The 19733-nt window shown below is 43.6% G+C and overlaps 1 protein-coding gene across 1 annotated transcript in view; it reads left to right on the top strand.

Annotated features, from left to right (window-relative positions):
• Positions 1 to 2558: 2558 nt before the first annotated feature.
• Positions 2559 to 19733, top strand: part of LOC120977271 (extracellular matrix protein 2-like) — a 60044-nt gene continuing 42869 nt past the window's right edge. The window contains exons 1-4 of the mRNA XM_040405121.1: positions 2559 to 2823; positions 9203 to 9397; positions 10624 to 11022; positions 12694 to 12981. Of these exons, the coding sequence (XP_040261055.1) occupies positions 2610 to 2823; positions 9203 to 9397; positions 10624 to 11022; positions 12694 to 12981 (1096 nt within the window). The 5' untranslated portion in view covers positions 2559 to 2609. The remainder of the gene's footprint in view (positions 2824 to 9202; positions 9398 to 10623; positions 11023 to 12693; positions 12982 to 19733) is intronic.

A 19733-nucleotide genomic window follows, 5' to 3' on the forward strand; every position in this document is an offset into this window, starting at 1 on the left:
AGCCAAACCCCTCCTCAGCTAGTCAGGCCCATATCAAGCAGAAGACAGACAGAGCAGAAGATAAATACCTGCCAGATTCTCCAGGCATATAGTATAGGAGCAGAAGAGGCATTAACCCCTGCCATACGTTGCCAATACCTGCTGGGACCTAAAGACTATTGCTGTACTCATATGGATTTCTGCTGCACCCCTTCAGTAAAGACAAGTTGGATCATATTCCCTGTCTAGATCTCATTCATTCCTCAATTACTCCTACTGACCACACTCAATTTTATTGCAAGTGAGCCAGGATCCAGGAGTCCAGCCGTACCCAGGTAGTAGACACCGTTGACATTACACAGAGACATTATCCCCCTCTGGCATTCCTCACCTGGTACGTGAGTTGCAACATCTTAAAGAGCCCTGAGACTATAACCTGCGCACATTGCAATTGGCGTCACGAACTACAAACCATTAATTTTGCGCCATTGTGCATTAGTCACAATCCGGCTTACTGCATATCTAGACTGGAATAGTTCATTCCAGTTTAGCTCCCCCCTCTTTGAGCAGAGTGTGCTCGCCCATGTCCTGCCTCATGGGGAGGAAAGGAAGTTAGAGTTAGTGTGCCAGCCACCCCGGCTAGGGGAAGGCTGTGCTGGTAGGAGCTCCCAGTTCTAGGGATCCCAACCCAGGATTGTGTCTCGGCTGATACCAAAGATCTTCATGCCCAGTCTGAGCCCTTCAGCCTCAGCTGGTAGGAAGCAAGCAGCCACCTCCAGAACTCCAGGAAGAACCATCCCCTGTGAGCACAACTGTGAGTACCATCCAGAGACCAGGAGAAGCCAAATTCCTCCTCAGCTAGTCAGCCCCATACACAGCAGAACATAGACAGAGCAGAAGATATAGATTCCTGCCATATTCTCCAGGCACATGATAGAAGCAGAAGAGATATTGATCCCTATCATACATTGCCAAAACCTGCCGGGACCCAAGACTATTGCTGTATCTCGTGTGGATTAATGCTGCCTCCAGTAAAGACAAGTTGAATTATATTCCAAGTCTGGATCTCATTCATTGCTACCAAGTTCCTCAATTACTCCTACTAGCAACACACTCATTTATTGCAAGTGAGCCAGGATCCAGGAGTCCAGCCGTACCAAGGTAGGAGACACCGTTGACACTATACCTACTACCACACAGAGACATTACACCACTCTGGCATTCCTCACCTGGTACGTGAGTTGCAACACCTTAAAGGGCCCTGAGACTGTACCCTGCGCACGCTGCAATTGGCGTCACAAACAAAAACAATAGACTTCCATATCTGGACCTACTGCATAATTTTGGCGTCCGCCTAACCGTACCACGGTCCTGCTCATTGCATATTCTCTGGTTTAAATGTACCCCATGCGGCAAAAGAAGAACCTGGTTGTCCCTTTTAAGCTCCCTATGCCTCAGAACAACACCCCCTTGACTTTATCTCATTAACCATCTCATGGCCTTCTAAGACAGCAGCATCCCGGACACACAAATGTATCATGTATTACTGGAAAGGAGCCTTCCACATGAGAAAAGCCTGAAACTATGAGTAGGTTGTGAACTGGGTAAGGGAATAAAAATTTCAGCCCGAGACTTTTTAAACTAAAGGTGACCACTAATATATGTAATAATAACCTTTTAAGGTGACAATCTTCAGAGATTAGCAGCCCTAAGAAGGAGCTATAAATGATGCTTACATATCACATATCATCTCAGAATGTGTTGTTGATGCTATTACATTTGTACGGCATGCTTCTCAGATAGTCCTTTCTCCAATGGATTGCATTCCCAAGGTGTTCAGCCAACCAGGGTGTAAATGTCAATCTGCTTATATCTTATATATAATAGGCCCTGTATAAAATGTGAACACGCATTGCAGACAACCCCTCAGAATAAAAATAAATAAATTAAATTTATTTGGGGGGAAAATGCATAAATATCCATAAATACATACATGAATTCACCGATTTATTTAATCAAGGCTTACAGAAAGGAGAAAATCTGTCTAAATTAATTTGACCCCCCGAAGCAGTATCGGTAAAGTTAAGATGTGTTGTGTTGCCATATGCTGGAGCTACAACACCCTGTCTACACAGCAGCTCTGCACAGGAAATAGCAGAGAAAGGTTGCTGTGTATTAACCTAAGCGTAATTCCAAACCTCCCGAACCCTACTGAGTGTTGCTTGTGAACAAACAGAGGTCCTATTCATGGGAGCTAGGCCGCAGACCTAGCTGCAAGATGCTCTGCAGCAATTTCATATTCAAAACACTCAGAAACATCCAATCTCTCCCAAGCTTGATACAAAAACCATAAGCTTCAGCCAATACTTCCAAAGCATAGACAGACCGTCCCGGGCTGTGTGCCCCTCGTAGAGGAAGGGGAGCACAAGTGATGGAAGTGTTTGTTTTGGGCAGAAAATACATTCTACGAAGGGGAGGGAGAAAGGAGTTCACCTTGTGTTTAGGTTAAGCCCTCCCGGGAGTATCGTCTTGGAACAGGCTTGGGTTAAACTTCTTGCAGTCACTTTGCAGGTCTGAGGAGCAGATACCAACATCCAACTTTTAAGAATTAAGGGGACAAGTTAGACATCATGAAGCTACCTGTTACCCTGTTGGTTTTCAGTATTTTGGGGTGCACTGGGTGGGCCCAGAAATTTAGCATAGGCGTTCATCAAAAGGCCCCAAAGACAAGCAACTCCAATCTTGTAGAAGACAGATCGCCACCAGTTAAAAAGGTTCCTGAGCACAGCACCACCAGGCAAAGGAAAGGAGATGCTGCAACAATGGGCGATCCCTTAGTTGCAGGTAAGATGCTATCTATCTATCTATCTATCTATCTATCTATCTATCTATCTTAGTATGTCTCTCCATTGTTCTTCTTGACCCTGTAAGCAGACTGTCCTAAAATACCCTGCAATTTACTGAAGGATAACAGGTAAGCTGCAGGAAATAGAATATCCTTCGCCAACCCTGCAGCATTTTTGGATCTCTCCCAAAGCTAACGGAAATAATTCAGGTGGTAACACTTGCATATTAAGTAATTGGTAGTTAAGCAAGTCTGCATATTAAGTAAGCATGTATTACTAAACTTATGAGCAATTGTAAAAAAATTCAGCCGCTAGGGACGGTAGTTCTAAATGTGTTAGAAAGTTGTATTATAGGTTGTTCACCTTTCATGAACCTGCACCTTTAGGCTGAGGCTACATGGTGACTCTGGTTGCAACACGGGTCTCACCTGCAGAGATTGCACCTGGGGTTGTTCTGTTGCACGCAGCTGTTGTCCTATCTTTTAGGGTTTGCGCCGCTCTGCATGTGGGCTGGAAATTTAGTGCCCTGGACCAGGGGTTGTTTAAAGTCTGGACATTTGTAGACATTTGGAATTTACTGTTGTGCAAAATGGGAGTTGTAGTGCACTCAGCTATAGCAGTCACAGTTCCGACTGTACACAGTGCAATTTTCTCCTAGATAGCGATGTATGAATTTAGGCAAGGATGGAAGTTATGGTCCTCTCTCTTCTCTATCTTGCTAAAGTCTCTCTCAGTAGCATCTATGGCGGGCAGTAGTACTCCTACAATGGTGGCTGTAGTGGCGGGTTTACCTTGATGACTCCTATGCTTGACCATGCAAATTCTAAGTTCTCCTTTCTCTTCATCTCTTTCTCTTCTTCTTTTTCTCTCTTTCTCTGTAGATCTTGCAGAGATCTGTTAGTCTCTGTAGCTTTCTTGGGCCTGAGAAGAGAGAGCATAGGTCACTGCTGCCTTCCTCTCTGAACTCTCGCTATACACTGACTAGAAGCAGGGGTGGAGTCAGCCACCACCTAGCAACCTGCAAGGGCTGAGCCAGGCATATTAACCCTGGTTTTGCCATCCATACATAAATATACTGGTTGCAATTCATAACATAACATTACATTACATAACATTAAATAGCACAAACCATTTGCAGACACCTCCTGCTCTTTGGTAGCACACACTTACAGGTGCAAAGTTGTGTGGATTGGCCTCTTGGACACTCCTCATCTAAAAATCCAGCTTCCATCGATGTCAGGTCCTTTACCAGGTTTCCAGCCTGGGCTATGGGAGGAGCATCACTTCTGCCATAATGAAACATGCCAAAACTCTTCCTCTCCCGGCGCATGTGCAAATTTGTGAATTCACCTAATCTGCACATGCGTCAGGGAGAGGAATAGTTCTGACCCTGTCCACAGAGGATGTCATGTCTCATCCATAGCCCAGTCCGGAAACCTGATAAAGAATGTGAAGTTGGAGGAAGCTGGATTTTGAGAAGAGGAGCGTTATGTGACTGGGTTCCAGAGAGGCTGGTCCTATGCAATTTCAGAATGGTAGGTATGATGTATATACAGTTGCAAGAAAAAGTATGTGAACCCTTTGGAATGATATGGATTTCTGCAAAAATTGGTCATAAAATGTGATCTGATCTTCATCTAAGTCACAACAATAGACAATCACAGTCTGCTTAAACTAATAACACACAAAGAATTAAATGTTACCATGTTTTTATTGAACATGTGAACATTCACAGTGCAGGTGGAAAAAGTATGTCAACCCCTAGACTAATGACATCTCCAAGAGCTAATTGGAGTGAGTTGTCAGCCAACTGAAGTCCAATCAATGAGATGAGATTGGAGGTGTTGGTTACAGCTGCACTGCCCTATAAAAAAACACACACCAGTTCTGGGTTTGCTTTTCACAAGAAGCATTGCCTGAATTGAATAATGCCTTGCACAAAAGAGCTCTCAGAAGACCTACGATTAAGAATTTTTGACTTGCATAAAGCTGGAAAGGGTTATAAAAGTATCTCCAAAAGCCTTGCTGTTCATCAGTCCACGGTAAGACAAATTGTCTATAAATGGAGAAAGTTCAGCACTGCTGCTACTCTCCCTAGGAGTGGCCGTCCTGTAAAGATGACTGCAAGAGCACAGCGCAGACTACTCAATGAGGTGAAGAAGAATCCTAGAGTGTCAGCTAAAGACTTACAAAAGTCTCGGGCATATGCTAACATCCCTGTTAGCGAATCTACGATACGTAAAACACTAAACAAGAATGGGGGATTCCGCCAGCACAACCCTGTATTCAGAGTGCGATTCCACAAATGCAATCGCACTCTGCAACCAGCACTCCGCCCTGCCTCTATGCTGGATGTTGAATGAGGCATTGGTGTACATTTTGGCCAAAGCGTAATAAGCCACTCACCACGTCAAGGTTGCCTCCATGAGTGGTCCCTAACACTAGTTCCTACCTGTTATGGGCCATGACAGCCACACAAAGTCCAGGGAGCGCAGGTACAGCATGCACGCCAAGCACACTCTGCTTTTAACCCCGTCCGGTGCCATTACAGCTTTCATCGGATCCAGGGATGCATGTACCAACATGCATGCTGAGCCCACTATATACTTCTGGAGCCAAATGGCTACTGGTAGGTGCTATATAAGCAGACTCAGTTTTATACTGACTTTAAAACCAGCCTCCTGGGCAGACTAACTGGTCAGGTGTGCATGACTGCATGGAGATCGCCACGCCTCCAATACATACTACAAAGAAAAAAATATGGGGGATTCAGCCAGCACAACCCTGTATGCAGGTGCACATTGCTATGCCGAAATACAGATACAAACGCAAAAACACAAATGCAATCGCACTCTGCAACCAGCACTCTGCCCTGCCTCTATGCTGGATGTTGAATGAGGCAAACTAAACAAGAATGGATTTCATGGGAGGATACCACAGAGGAAGCCACTGCTGTCCAAAAAAACCATTGCTGCACGTTTACAGTTTGCACAAGAAAACCTGGATGTTCCACAGCAGTACTGGCAAAATATTCTGTGGACAGATGAAACCAAAGTTGAGTTGTTTGGAAGAAACACACAACACTATGTGTGGAGAAAAAAATGCACAGCACACCAACATGAAAACCTCATCCCAACTGTGAAGTATGGTGGTGGGGGCATCATGGTTTGGGGCTGCTTTGCTGCGTCAGGGCCTGGACGGATTGCTATCATCGAAGGAAAAATGAATTCCCAAGTTTATCAAGACATTTTGCAGGAGAACTTTAGCCCATCTGTCCACCAGGTGTTGCAACAGGACAACGACCCAAAGCATAGAAGAAAATCAACAACAGAATAGCTTAAACAGAAGAAAATACGCCTTCTGGAGTGGCCCAGTCAGAGTCCTGACCTCAACCCGATTGAGATGCTGTGGCATGGCCTCAAGAAAGCGATTCACACCAGACATCCCAAGAATATTGCTGAACTGAAACAGTTCTGTAAAGAGGAACGGTCAAGAATTACTCCTGACCGTTGTGCACGTCTGATCTGCAACTACAGGAAACGTTTGGTTGAAGTTATTGCTGCCAAAGAAGGTTCAACCGTTATTAAATCCAAGGGTTCACATACTTTTTCCACCTGCACTGTGAATGTTTACATGGTGTGTTCAATAGAAACATGGTAACATGTAATTCTTTGTGTGTTATTAGTTTAAGCAGACTGTGATGGTCTATTGTTGTGACTTAGATGAAGATCAGATCACATTTTATGACCAATTTGTGCAGAAATCTATATCATTCCAAAGGGTTCACATACTGTTTCTTGCAACTGTATAAGATGTGTATTTAAGGTGGGTTTTGTGGGAACCACTGGGTCACAGAAAACCCTTTAATCTCTGGCAAGTCACTGCATGGTTAACCCTTTAATAACATATTCCCAGTTACAGAGACCACTCTCTCTTGTCTTTTAGTGGTCCCAGGTCATCGACAGTCTTCAGAAAATTCCAATGTCTTATACTGTCTAAGGAAAGTGTTAATAATTACAAGGCCAAGTAATGCAGTGATAATTCTTCCGCTCCCTCCTTCCTATTATAATATTGTTTTCAGATGCTTGGCATCACTAAATCAAGGAGTTGGCACAAACCATTGACTTCACTCAGGCTCTGGATCCTTTCCTAATAACTCCGGTTTTCTGATGAGCAAGGATCACTTCTAGTAAATAAAACCAGTGCCGCATATATTATCACACGGATCGACAGTCCGATGGCTGATGTGAAATGCAGTTATGTATGGGAGGGCAATAGAAGTGTCCCCATTGCTGCAGCGATGCTGTACATATGATTTGATAGGTGACAGTTTTATTGCTATGGGAGCAGAAGAAAGAAATTGTAAAAAATAATTAGAAAATAATATCATGAATTCAGGGGAGAATAGAAAGGATTGGGGGCAGCGTGATGTCTTATGCATAGGAACATGTCAGTGTCAAGGATAGCAACCAAATTAGGCGTACATTTAGCAATCTGCAGATGAAAAATGGTAATAATATGAGTATTTTCAGCCAGGAAAAAACTATAATTTCAAAAAATTGCAAAAATAAACTTAAAAGGGAATATGAGCTATTCTTTATTCTTTTACTATATATGAGTGGAGCTTCAGAGTATTTCCTTGCTCCGATGCTCCCCCTTGCCTTGTGCTGTATCGCGCACACTATGCTAGGCAAAGACTTCCGCCTAGCAATGAGCCCTGTGAAGTCACCAGTACAAATGGGCATTCTATAGTGCTGCCCTAGGCTGTTTTGGAGGCAGGTACTATGCAAAGTAGCGTAGTACCTGTCTCCAAAAAAGCCTCCGGCAGTGCTAGAGAACACCCGTTTGCGCCGGTGACATCACCAGGTTCTCCAGGCTGAACCCAGAGAACCACCATATACCTAACCACCTGCAAAGGTCCCGATATGGTCTTTTGGCCGACAGTTGTCTTTTGCAGAGATAATGTTGTGGAGGAGCCCCTACGTTTTTTGGTCTCTATCTGGGTGTCTGTGGTCGTGTACAGTTTTTTCAAATGTCAATCTAGTTGAGGGGTGCAGCCATGGTGGAGGTTTCGATACAGATACAACTTCTTTTTTTTAAATTTACTTCTGCTTTTTGGCTTCCAAAACTGCATCAGGAAACCTGACAGTGTGGTCGTACACTTATAGGTCAGCTCCACAGCTTGGGGGTGCTGCAGGAAGGAAAGCACAGCCTACGGGTGTATTGGTTCTGGTCAGCTAAAGTAGTAGCACCCAGCACCTAAAAAATGTACCTTGCTCTACTAAACCTCACCTCTGAATGTCATTGTTGTACCAGTAATATTTAAGACTGTGCCTCTCTATACAAAGAATTGTTATCCTCTTGGCTGGTCCCCCAGTAAGAACTATTCACCACACTGTTCTCCATGTCCTGTCTCCATTATTGACATCAATCCCTGCAGTCCCATGTACACAGAAATCCAGAATACCTGATTCTTCTTTTACCCAACACAATCAAGAAGAGTTTGCAGACCACCATACATATTAGATGATTGGCGAGTTTGGCCAACATTTACCTAAATTATTTGAGGGTCCTGCACTAGTACTAAATTTAGTATCTAAATTTCACGACTAGATATTTTTTTCACTCTCTTTATTTTGCGTCCTTTATTTACATCTTTACTAACATAGTGGTGGACAACATCTCTCTACCCATTAAAAAGGGGATAATACAAACCTGGTATGGGCCCTCACTCAACACTGGCCCCATAGTAGCTTCATGGCTTGCCTAAATGGTACAGTATGTATTTCCTCCATTTCCATTGATTCTATTGCAGTGAAAGCACGAATGAATCCGAGAGAGGTTAGAAGAATAGAGGTTTCTTTTCCTGTAGGCCTTAGAGTCTTTGTAGAAGCACACAAAATCTCCGCAGCTCATTATCACATGGTACCTCCGTATGGTATCATATACAAAATTATTCTCACCTAGATGCAGTTCTTGGCAATTAGTCATCTCATGGACCATGGCATGGTAGTTTCTCTGCTCCTAGTGACGTTTTTGATCAAGTAAATGGAGCAGAAGTGGAGGGAGCGCTTCTACTTTTAGAAATAGCAGGTGTCAATGACCTCAAGATGCTGCAGAGAGTAAGGTCCTGCCTCCCAAGGATCCTCACACTAGACAGTGGCTTTAAGAGGCTGCAGAGAATAAGGTCCTGACACCCAAATATCCTCAGAATAGACAATGGTCTCAAGATGCTGCAGAGAGGATAACGAGGACCTTCACACTAGACAGAAGTAGAAAGTTTGACCTCTGGCGACAGATGAAATTAGATATTATTACATAAGTACATGTATATCTGTCTTCATTATGTCAATTTGTATGCTTTGATTATCTACCAGGAAAAGGACAGTGCTTGGTGAATGGGATGATCATGTACAATGGAGCGGCCTGGTCCCCTCAACAATGTACCATATGTGTATGTGACCAAGGAAAGAAAGTGTGCGAGCCTCTTGACTGTGAAGAAGATCTCAGTTGTCCTGCCAGCAAATTACAAATACCTCCTGGTGAATGCTGCCCAGTCTGCGTGAAGACAGGTATATACTCATCAGTAGGAATGTATCTACTACTCTAATGGGATTCTGTATTTTGTAGAGTCATCCATTCTGACTTAGTTCACTTTTAAGATGTATACATTAAAAGTATAGTATGCTAATAAATGAAGCATTATAGTATTTCAAACCAGTCATGTACATATGCCCCGAGGAGCCAGTGCAGAGGATGGGAGTGGTAGTGGCCCTGGTGAAGTATTGTGTCACGGTGTACTCCCTCAGGCCATTACTCCCTGGGGATCGGTGCTGTGGAAATGTAGTTTTGAAAAACTAGGCCAGTATTAATAAAAGTATGTATAAAAGTCTTTTTACTAAGTGCAGTGTAGGAATTGAAATACATTCAATAGCAGGATTAGGGAGGCAGGCTTCATGGCTGCAATTTAACACTTAGGTTGTACTGGCCTAGTGATGTTCTGGGTGATGGGTGTCTCATCCGTAGTCCCTCACCTCACAGCAGTGTCTTCCAATGCTGATATAGCTGTATGCTCGGCTGACTGTCTTCTCAAGCAATTACTTGAGGCAGAATATAACTGTAATTCACTTTGGAGAATCATCTTTAGGAGCAGGAGCTCAGACGTGTGCTTCCTTCCTCCTCTTTAGCTCAACAGGAACTCCCCCTCCTGGCAGAAAGAAGGTACAGCCCACTCCTTCCAAGAGGAGAGGAACAGGGTGCCAAGCCCTGTTCCCATCAACCCCTGCCATCCACTCCTTACTGCTAGTTATGGCCATATAATACAATACACAATACATAACAATATAATCTAAAACAATACAAAACTATATACAACATTGTAGTACCCCTACGATTCACACTCTTCTGAAAGAGACCACAATACCCTCCAAACAGTTCACTGGAGAAGTGGAAACATGGAAGATATATGTCCTCCTGTAAAGAGGTACATGCCAGAGGACTGGCTTTCTGTACGATGTCTTCTGTATGTTGACTTATTGGATACAACTGCACAGAAGAAATGGCTACTGAACCAAATGTACAGTACATGCCCATATGGGGATCACTTTAGTGAAACTATGGGGGTTCCTAGTGTTGGTGACATTTGGTGAGTCTATTTAGTGTGTGCCATTGTACCTACTAAGGCAGTCATTTATGGTTATTAGTGTGTCTCCCGTTAATCTTATGACTATTGTTACAGCCGTCATTGTGCCTAAATATATCACCTATATCACTGTAATCTAGATGTTGTACCTTGCAGAAACGACACAAGTTCCACTTGAGTCAGCAGCGACGCTTAACCAAGGAAAAATAACAGCGCAAAAAAACAAGGACGTTAAAAAGAACACAAAGCAGATGAAGGTCAAAGGGGAAACTGCAAGGATAACATCCAGACCAGCCCTGGGACTCAACACAACAAAGAATATTAACACAACATCCATAAAGCCATTGAAATCAAAGAAAACACCAGCAATGAACAGACTGCTTGATGTTACCCAGTGGAAATCTCCTGCAAAAAAGGAAATAAATAATAAAAAACAAGAAACCAATGTCCACAAGAAAGGAGTGATGCTCGTTAAGACAAAGAAAGAGGAAAACAAGGAGAAAAAATCAGATGTCGAAGGCTTGAAGACCCCTCAGAAGAAACAGCCAACAGAAGGTTAGATGGGAAGCGGCCAATGGTCATGTGATATTTTGGTAGTGGTTCTCGACCTATAGTTCTTGAGCCGTTGCAGAACTAATTCCCAGAAAGCCCTGACAGCTACATGTTGTGAGTTGTAGTCTTAGAATAGTTGGGAAGTCACAGGTTGAGGACCACTGTATGATGGGATGACATAAGTTTCAATTTCCTAAGAAAAGACAAACTTTCATCTGGACGTTGGCCAGTTTAATCTAATGAGTATTGGCACCTAAGGGTTGTCCAGCGGGACAAAATGTTTGCTATAAGAGGCAGAAAAAGAAGAAGCATTCCTCGCCTCAATGATCCACCATTCCACCACTTGCCAGGTCCCAGCTGCTCTCTACTTCCTCGTTCTGCCTAAACACAACGTAAAATGGCATATGGCAGGAGATGCCTTCTCAGCCAATCTTTGGCCACAGCAGTGACCTGCCTCAGCCAGAGATTGGCTAAATAGGAATCTGCAGGCATTTTCTGCATGTCGAGCCAGAATCGGGAAGTGGAGACTCCGTATGCTTTGTAACGGCAGTGGTGGGCGACTGGTGAGGCGAGTGATTCTTAGTTTTTTTAAGCAATCATGCTGCTTATGGAATTTTTCTTTATCATGTCAGATAACTCATTTAAAGGTTTTGTCCAGAATCACAAAAAAAACACCACCCTTGACAATGCTTCGTGTCTGATATTGTCGCTTCACCCCCATTTACTTGAAAGGGGATGAGCTGTAATACTAGACACAGCCAGGAGTTGCACTGTTTTTGGACCACTGCTGTGGCCTTGGACGGAACGGAGGATGGGAGTGGTAGTGGCTCTGGCTGCAAGTATTATTCACAGTGGCAATCCTCACACTGATGCTCCTTAGGGCCAGGGCGGTGATAGGAAGGAGCACTCTTTCTTTCCTTGGGGCACACTCTAATGTTGGGGGCTGCTGCCTGATGGTAGTTGGGGTGCTCTTCGTGTTATGAGGCAGGAGATGTAGGTGAAGTGGCTGGCGAATGGTGATGGAGTCAGTAACCAGGCCAGTTGTAGAAGATACTTTACTAAAGTGCAGCATTGTAGTGCATCCAATGGTATCAAAGCAACAGTTCCAAACAATTCTCAGTGCAAATCTTCCCAGATAGCAATATATCAATGTAGGCCAGGATTGGGGTTGTATTACTCCTTCCCTCTATCTCTCTGCAGAATCTCAGGCTGGCAATATTATTCTTGCAATGATGGCATTAATTCCCAGCTGAGGGGCACAGGATTACTATATGGTGGGCCAGACCATGTCCAAGTGTGAAGGTTGTTTAAACAATGTCCCTCTCACTGCAGTAAAGGCTCTATTAATTAGCCTTTAACAGCAAATACCTTACGAACTGACTCCAGTGATCGGCCATGCAGATTCTAGACCTTCTATTTCTTTCCTTTCTCTCTTCCTGGAGAGAGTCCTACCTAATTTCCTTCTAACTTCCTACAGGAGAAGAGTCAGGATTGTTAACCCCGACTAATCCATACACAGTTATACTGGGAAAACAATAAAACATAAACATTGATGTAGCTATATGACATGAATCCTATAGTGCCCCTTACGACAATGCACAATATTCTGAAGATGCATGCATAATAAACTATAATAATTATTATAATTGCATCTTTCTATTTTTATATCCTCAGAAAAAACAAGAAGCAAAGCATTAAAAAAGGGGACGCCACAAAACTCTAGCACAAAGAAACCAAAGACTCTACATATGGAAACTAATAGCAAACCTGAGGATATAGGGTTATTGTCACCAACCCCAACCATTCCCAATGGACCCTCATTCATTCTTCCAACACCACATCACATCCCCTCTCTACCTAGCGGCTGTCTCCTGTCTGAATCCACCATCGCCTGTGCCAACACAAAGATGACCTACTTACCTCTCATGACTGACTTAGGATTGAAGACACTTTACTTGGCCGGTAAGAGAAATATCAGTTTCATGATACGTAGATAGACAGTAGTAGATATTATGCTATAAAATTATTTTTCAGGCTTGAGCTCCAGAGGGATTATGAGTAACAAAAGATGTAAAAGTGTAAATTTCAGAACCTATTACCTAGACTGGAGAATGACTGGAAAGAGTGTCCTTGGAGAACCCGGGAAGTCTCTACTTTACACAGATAGCCCATTCATTTCAATGACATCTTTGTAATGCTTCAGTTCTCCTGTGGTGAAGCTGCATGGGATTTGAAAATTTGCTACCAGGTCCCCCCGCAGATTACAGTTGAGAACTGGGGGTTCCAGGAGGAGGACAACCTAAGATCATCTTGTTATTAGGAGTCCCTTGTAACCAAATAACGTGTCCAAAGTGGACAACTCCTGACATGGAGGCCAGTATCAGGACAGCATCAGGATAAAAGCAGACTGAAAGGAGCAGGAACAAGGAGTCTGGGGTCTGTATTACTCTAGGGGTTTCTATCTGGGTCATTTATTTAGGGTGTATTTATTAGTTTAGAAGAGTCTAGTAGGTCTTTATTGCCTTAGGGTAGCCTGAGCCTGTATTTATTTAGGGGGTCTAGTATGGGGTCTGTATTAGTTTAGGTATCCTGGGTCTGTTTTTATTTAGGGGGTCTAGTCTGGGCTCTGTATTCGTTCAGGGATCCTGGGTCTGAACTTACTTACTGTAAGTGTCTAGTGTGGAGTCTGTATTAGTTGAGAGAGCCAAGGCCTGTAGTTATTTAGGGGGTTTAGTCTGGGGTCTGTATTAGTTTAGGGAGCCTAGGTCTATATTTATTTATTGGATCTAGTCAGGGGTCTATATGAATTTGTGGAGCATAGGTCTGTAGTTATTTAGGGGGTCTGGTCTGGGGTCTGATTAGTCGGGGATCCTGAGTCTGTGGTTATTTAGGGGGTCTAGGGTGGGGTCTGTATTAGTCTGTATTAGTCAGGCATCCTGGGTCTGTATTTATTTAGATGGTCTAGTTTTGGGTCTATATTAGTTTAGGGAGCTTGGGTCTGTATTAATTTAGGGGGTCTTGTCTGGCATCTGTATTATTTAAGGTTGCCTAGTTCTATATTTATTTAGGGGCTCTAGTCAGGGGCCAATATGAATTTAGGGAGCCTAGGTCTGTAGTTATTTAGGGGGTCTACCCTGGGGTCTGTATTAGTTTAGGGAGCTTGCATCTGTATTAATATAAGGGGTTCGATGTGGGGTCTTGGTCTGTATTGGTTTAGAGGTGTAAGGTCTATATCAATTTTTGGGTGTGATAAAGGGGATTATACGCACTACTTGTGATTCTAAGGCCCTAGGTTGAGGACATGCCCTACCTAAATCGGCAGACATATATTAATATTTTTGTCTGCTATATGAATGAGTTCCGTTGTATGATACATCTCCTGACCACATACAATACAGAGGTTAAAGTCCACATCCCCACTTTTCCTTTCTTCCGAAAAAAAAGAAAGCACAGCATACAAAGCTGTATAATTACAACCATAATGCCATATAAAACATGTAATAATTACTATTACAGGGAGTGCAGAATTATTAGGCAAGTTGTATTTTTGAGGATTAATTTTATTATTGAACAACAACCATGTTCTCAATGAACCCAAAAAACTCATTAATATCAAAGCTGAATATTTTTGGAAGTAGTTTTTAGTTTGTTTTTAGTTTTAGCTATTTTAGGGGGATATCTGTGTGTGCAGGTGACTATTACTGTGCATAATTATTAGGCAACTTAACAAAAAACAAATATATACCCATTTCAATTATTTATTTTTACCAGTGAAACCAATATAACATCTCAACATTCACAAAAATACATTTCTGACATTCAAAAACAAAACATAAACAAATCAGTGACCAATATAGCCACCTTTCTTTGCAAGGACACTCAAAAGCCTGCCATCCATGGATTCTGTCAGTGTTTTGATCTGTTCACCATCAACATTGCGTGCAGCAGCAACCACAGCCTCCCAGACACTGTTCAGAGAGGTGTACTGTTTTCCCTCCTTGTAAATCTCACATTTGATGATGGACCACAGGTTCTCAATGGGGTTCAGATCAGGTGAACAAGGAGGCCATGTCATTAGATTTTCTTCCTTTATACCCTTTCTTGCCAGCCACGCTGTGGAGTACTTGCACGCGTGTGATGGAGCATTGTCCTGCATGAAAATCATGTTTTTCTTGAAGGATGCAGACTTCTTCCTGTACCACTGCTTGAAGAAGGTGTCTTCCAGAAACTGGTAGTAGGACTGGGAGTTGAGCTTGACTCCATCCTCAACCCGAAAAGGCCCCACAAGCTCATCTTTGATGATACCAGCCCAAACCAGTACTCCACCTCCACCTTGCTGGCGTCTGAGTCGGACTGGAGCCCTCTGCCCTTTACCAATCCAGCCACTGGCCCATCCATCTGGCCCATCAAGACTCACTCTCATTTCATCAGTCCATAAAACCTTAGAAAAATCAGTCTTGAGATATTTCTTGGCCCAGTCTTGACGTTTCAGCTTGTGTGTCTTGTTCAGTGGTGGTCGTCTTTCAGCCTTTCTTACCTTGGCCATGTCTCTGAGTATTGCACACCTTGTGCTTTTGGGCACTACAGTGATGTTGCAGCTCTGAAATATGGCCAAACTGGTGGCAAGTGGCATCTTGGCAGCTGCACGCTTGACTTTTCTCAGTTCATGGGCAGTTATTTTGCGCCTTGGTTTTTCCACACGCTTCTTGCGACCCTGTTGACTATTTTGAATGAAACGCTTGATTGTTCGATGATCACGCTTCAGAAGCTTTGCCATTTTAAGAGTGCTGCATCCCTCTGCAAGATATCTCACTATTTTTGACTTTTCTGAGCCTGTCAAGTCCTTCTTTTGACCCATTTTGCCAAAGGAAAGGAAGTTGCCTAATAATTATGCACACCTGATATAGGGTGTTGATGTCATTAGACCACACCCCTTCTCATTACAGAGATGCACATCACCTAATATGCTTAATTGGTAGTAGGCTTTCGAGCCTATACAGCTTGGAGTAAGACAACATGCATAAAGAGGATGATGTGGTCAAAATACTCATTTGCCTAATAATTCTGCACTCCCTGTATTAATTAATATGACACTTGTATTACACTGTAGTAAGGTAAGGTTTACAGCAGCAGTCGCTGCACACATTTCTCTCCCAATAAATGCGTTTCTGAAATTCTTTGGAAGAAATTCGTCTGTCTAATGAGTTCTAAATGTTTTGCAGAACATTGTAAAACGTAGAGAGAATTGCTGAAGCTTTAGGCTGAGTTCACACGGGCGAGATTTCCGCGCGGGTGCAATGCGTGAGGTGAATGCATTAGACCCGCACTGAATCCGGACCCATTCATTTCTATGGGTCTGTGCACATGAGCGGTGATTTTCACGCATCACTTATGCGTTGCGTGAAAATCGCAGCATGCTCTATATTGTGTGTTTATCACGCAACGTAGGCCCCATAAAAGTGAATGGGGCTGAGTGAAAATCGCAAGCATCCGCAATCAAGTGCGGATGCGGTGCGATTTTCACGCATGGTTGCTAAGATGACAGTCTATTTACTGTATTATTTTCCCTTATAACATGGTTATAAGGGAAAATAATAAAAAATAAAAAATAATTAACTCACCTTCTCCTCTTGATCGCTTAGCTGCCGGTCTCTTCTTACTTCTTTAATCATGAGCTGCCGGCTAAAGGACCTGTGGTGACATCACATGGTCCAATCACATGGTCCGACACCGTGGTGATGGACCATGTGATCTGACGTCACCACAGGTCCTTTAGCCGGCAGCTCATGATTAAAGAAGTAAAAAGAGACCGGCAGCTACGCGATCAAGAGGAGGTGAGTTAATTATTTTTTATTTTTTAACCCTCAATTGACCACCTACTAATCATTCTGTATTAAAGAATGCTATTATTTTCCCTTATAACAATGTTATAAGGGAAAATAATAACATCTACACACCACCTAACCCAAACCTGAACTTCAGTGAAGAAGTTCGGGTCTGGGTACCACAGTCAGTTTTTTATCACGCACGTGCAAAACGCATTGCACCCGCGCGATAAAAACTGAACAACGGAACGCAATCGCAGTCAAAACTGACTGCAATTGGGTACCTACTTGCGCGGGTTTGCCGCAGTACTCCCGGGACGCATCCTGAACAAATCCGTCACACCTGTGTGAACTCAGCCTTAGCATCTCGGTGGGTTATGCTTTTCATATGTGCCATTAAAGGGGGTGTTCCAGTTTCAGTTTTTCTTTGTATATTGTTATAGAGTTTGCCAATACACTTTCAGTATCAATTCATCATTGTTTTCAAGATCTATGCTTGCTGTCATTCCATAGGAATCTTCACTCACACACTTAATTCTGGGGGATACAAATCTGTCCTGGTCATGTGATGGACACACAGGTGCACGGTACAGGAACAGTACAGTTATCAGAGATGTGTCAGTACTGTACCTGCAGAGAGCCCCTCAGGAGCTGATCCAGAGGATGGGAATGGTAGTGGCCCCCGATGAGATGTTGTGTCACAGTGTACTCCATCAGGCCATTGCTCTCTGGTTATTGGTGCAGTAGAAAGGTAGTTTAAAGAATCAGGCCAGAAGTAAATGTATCACGGTCTCTCTTTACTTAGTACAAAATTTAACTTGCAGCATACCCAGCAGTAATAAACACAAAGTGCAGTTTCTCTGGCACCAGATAAGGAGGTATGGTGGGTGGTTGCAACAGGTTGGCATTAGCAAGCACTTGTGGATACATGTGTCTACTGTAATGCAGGCTTGATGTTAGTCTGACCTAGAGATGGTTTAGGTAGGGGGTGGTGTCTGAACTGTAGTCCCTCACCTTTCAGCAGTGTCTGTAAAGCTGTATTTCACTGATCACTCTGCTGTCAGGTCATATTGATGCTGGAAGCTGTGCTCTTGAATTTTGCTGATCTCTCTGGAGTGTTGGTCTCACAGGAGAATAAGATCTAGTTCCTGAGTTTTCCTCTGGAGTGATGGTCTCACAGTGGAATAAGATATGGTTCCTGGGAGTAGAAGCTCTGACATGTGATTCCTTACTCCCCCACTATCAGAGCAGGAACTGTCCTCTCCTCTCTGTCTCACTAGAAGGGAGCTCCTCCTCCTGGCAGGAACTAGGACCAGCCCACTCTTACCAAGGGTGGAGGAACAGGTTGGTTAGCTCTGTTCCTGCCAACCATTGCCAACCATTAACTTCCCTGCTGGAATAAATGGCATAGCATCACATTACATTACATAACATTGCATATAAAATGTTTTAACAATTGCAGATACCCCCAGGTCTAGTGTACTGCATACCTGTACCGTGTACCTGTGGGTCCATCACATGGCCAGGACAGACTTTTATCCCCTGGAGGTAAACAATGAACGTTCCTATTATATGATGCAATTGTATAACTTTAAAGGGGTTGTCCGGGTTCAGAGCTGAACCCGGACATCCCTCCATTTTCACCCCGGCAGCCCCCCTGACATGAGCATCGGAGCAGTTCATGCTCCGATGCTCTCCTTTGCCCTGCGCTAAATTGCACAGGGCAAAGGCATTTTTAGGAGTCCCGGTGACGTACCGGGGCTCTCCATGGGGCTGACAGGAACCCCGGTGACGTCACCGGCACTGATGGGCGGGATTTAGCTCTGCCCTAGCCAGTAAAACGGCTAGAGCAGAGCTAAAGCCCGCCCCTCAGAGCCGGTGACGTCACCGAACACACTGCCGGGCGGAAGTTACCGCCCGGCAGTGTGTTATTGAAAACAAAAAAGCCTGTGCCCTGCGCGATTTAGCGCAGGGCACGGGAGCGCATCCGAGCATGAGATGCTCCGATGCTAGCCTCAGGGAGGCTGTCTGGGTGAAAAAAAGGGTATGTCCGGGTTCAGCTCTGAACCCGGACAACCCCTTTAAGGTAGTTTCCTGGACCATCTGGACCATCCCCTTAACACCAATGTTTATGCATCAGTATATATAAGGCATTTGCTGGTTGTATATCTCAGGAAGAGGGAACCATAATGTTTTTGCCCTGATCCTGGAATAATTAGGAAGTGAAATAGATTGTCACTTGTTAATTACCCTCACGTCGTAACTAGTGGTGATGTCTAAGTAGGTATAGCTCCTTGCTCTGTCTATTAGGAGAGAAAAAAAACCAACATCATGACTGTCCAAACCATTCTATGATACCTACATATGGAATGTGCTATATTCTGATAAGGTCCACCACATTGGTGGGTTCAAAGTACAGAATTGCACCCAAGGAATTAAATGCACACAAAGAATGGACATAGACTGTTAAGGTCTGTCACGATATCTCCTCTTATGTGGAGACCACCAAGTTGCTGGTTAAAGATCTGATATTCTTATAAAATGTCTATATATAATGGTGTATGTACTTCAATAAATTTTCTAATTATCAGCCTTAGGTGGTATTCGCATCAATGTTATGGCATATCTCTAGCCCCAAGTTGGGGTCCAAACTTGGGGCCACCACTAATTCTGACAGATGGACCTTTGGCAGTTCTCCTGCACAGCTTTCTATTCCAGTGGGACTGTGATGCTCCTGGCCCCCACTGTGCAGGGGACCTCACTTAACTAGCTCCCCCCTATGCTAAGAATTGGTGGAGCTTCCATCAGTTGGATCCTCATCAAAGGAACTGATAGCAGCATATGCTGGGGTTTAATATAATTTTAATACACCGTATCACTATAGTCGTT

Source organism: Bufo bufo, chromosome 8 (genome assembly GCF_905171765.1).
Source record: "Bufo bufo chromosome 8, aBufBuf1.1, whole genome shotgun sequence".
In the NCBI taxonomy this organism is placed as follows: domain Eukaryota; kingdom Metazoa; phylum Chordata; class Amphibia; order Anura; family Bufonidae; genus Bufo; species Bufo bufo.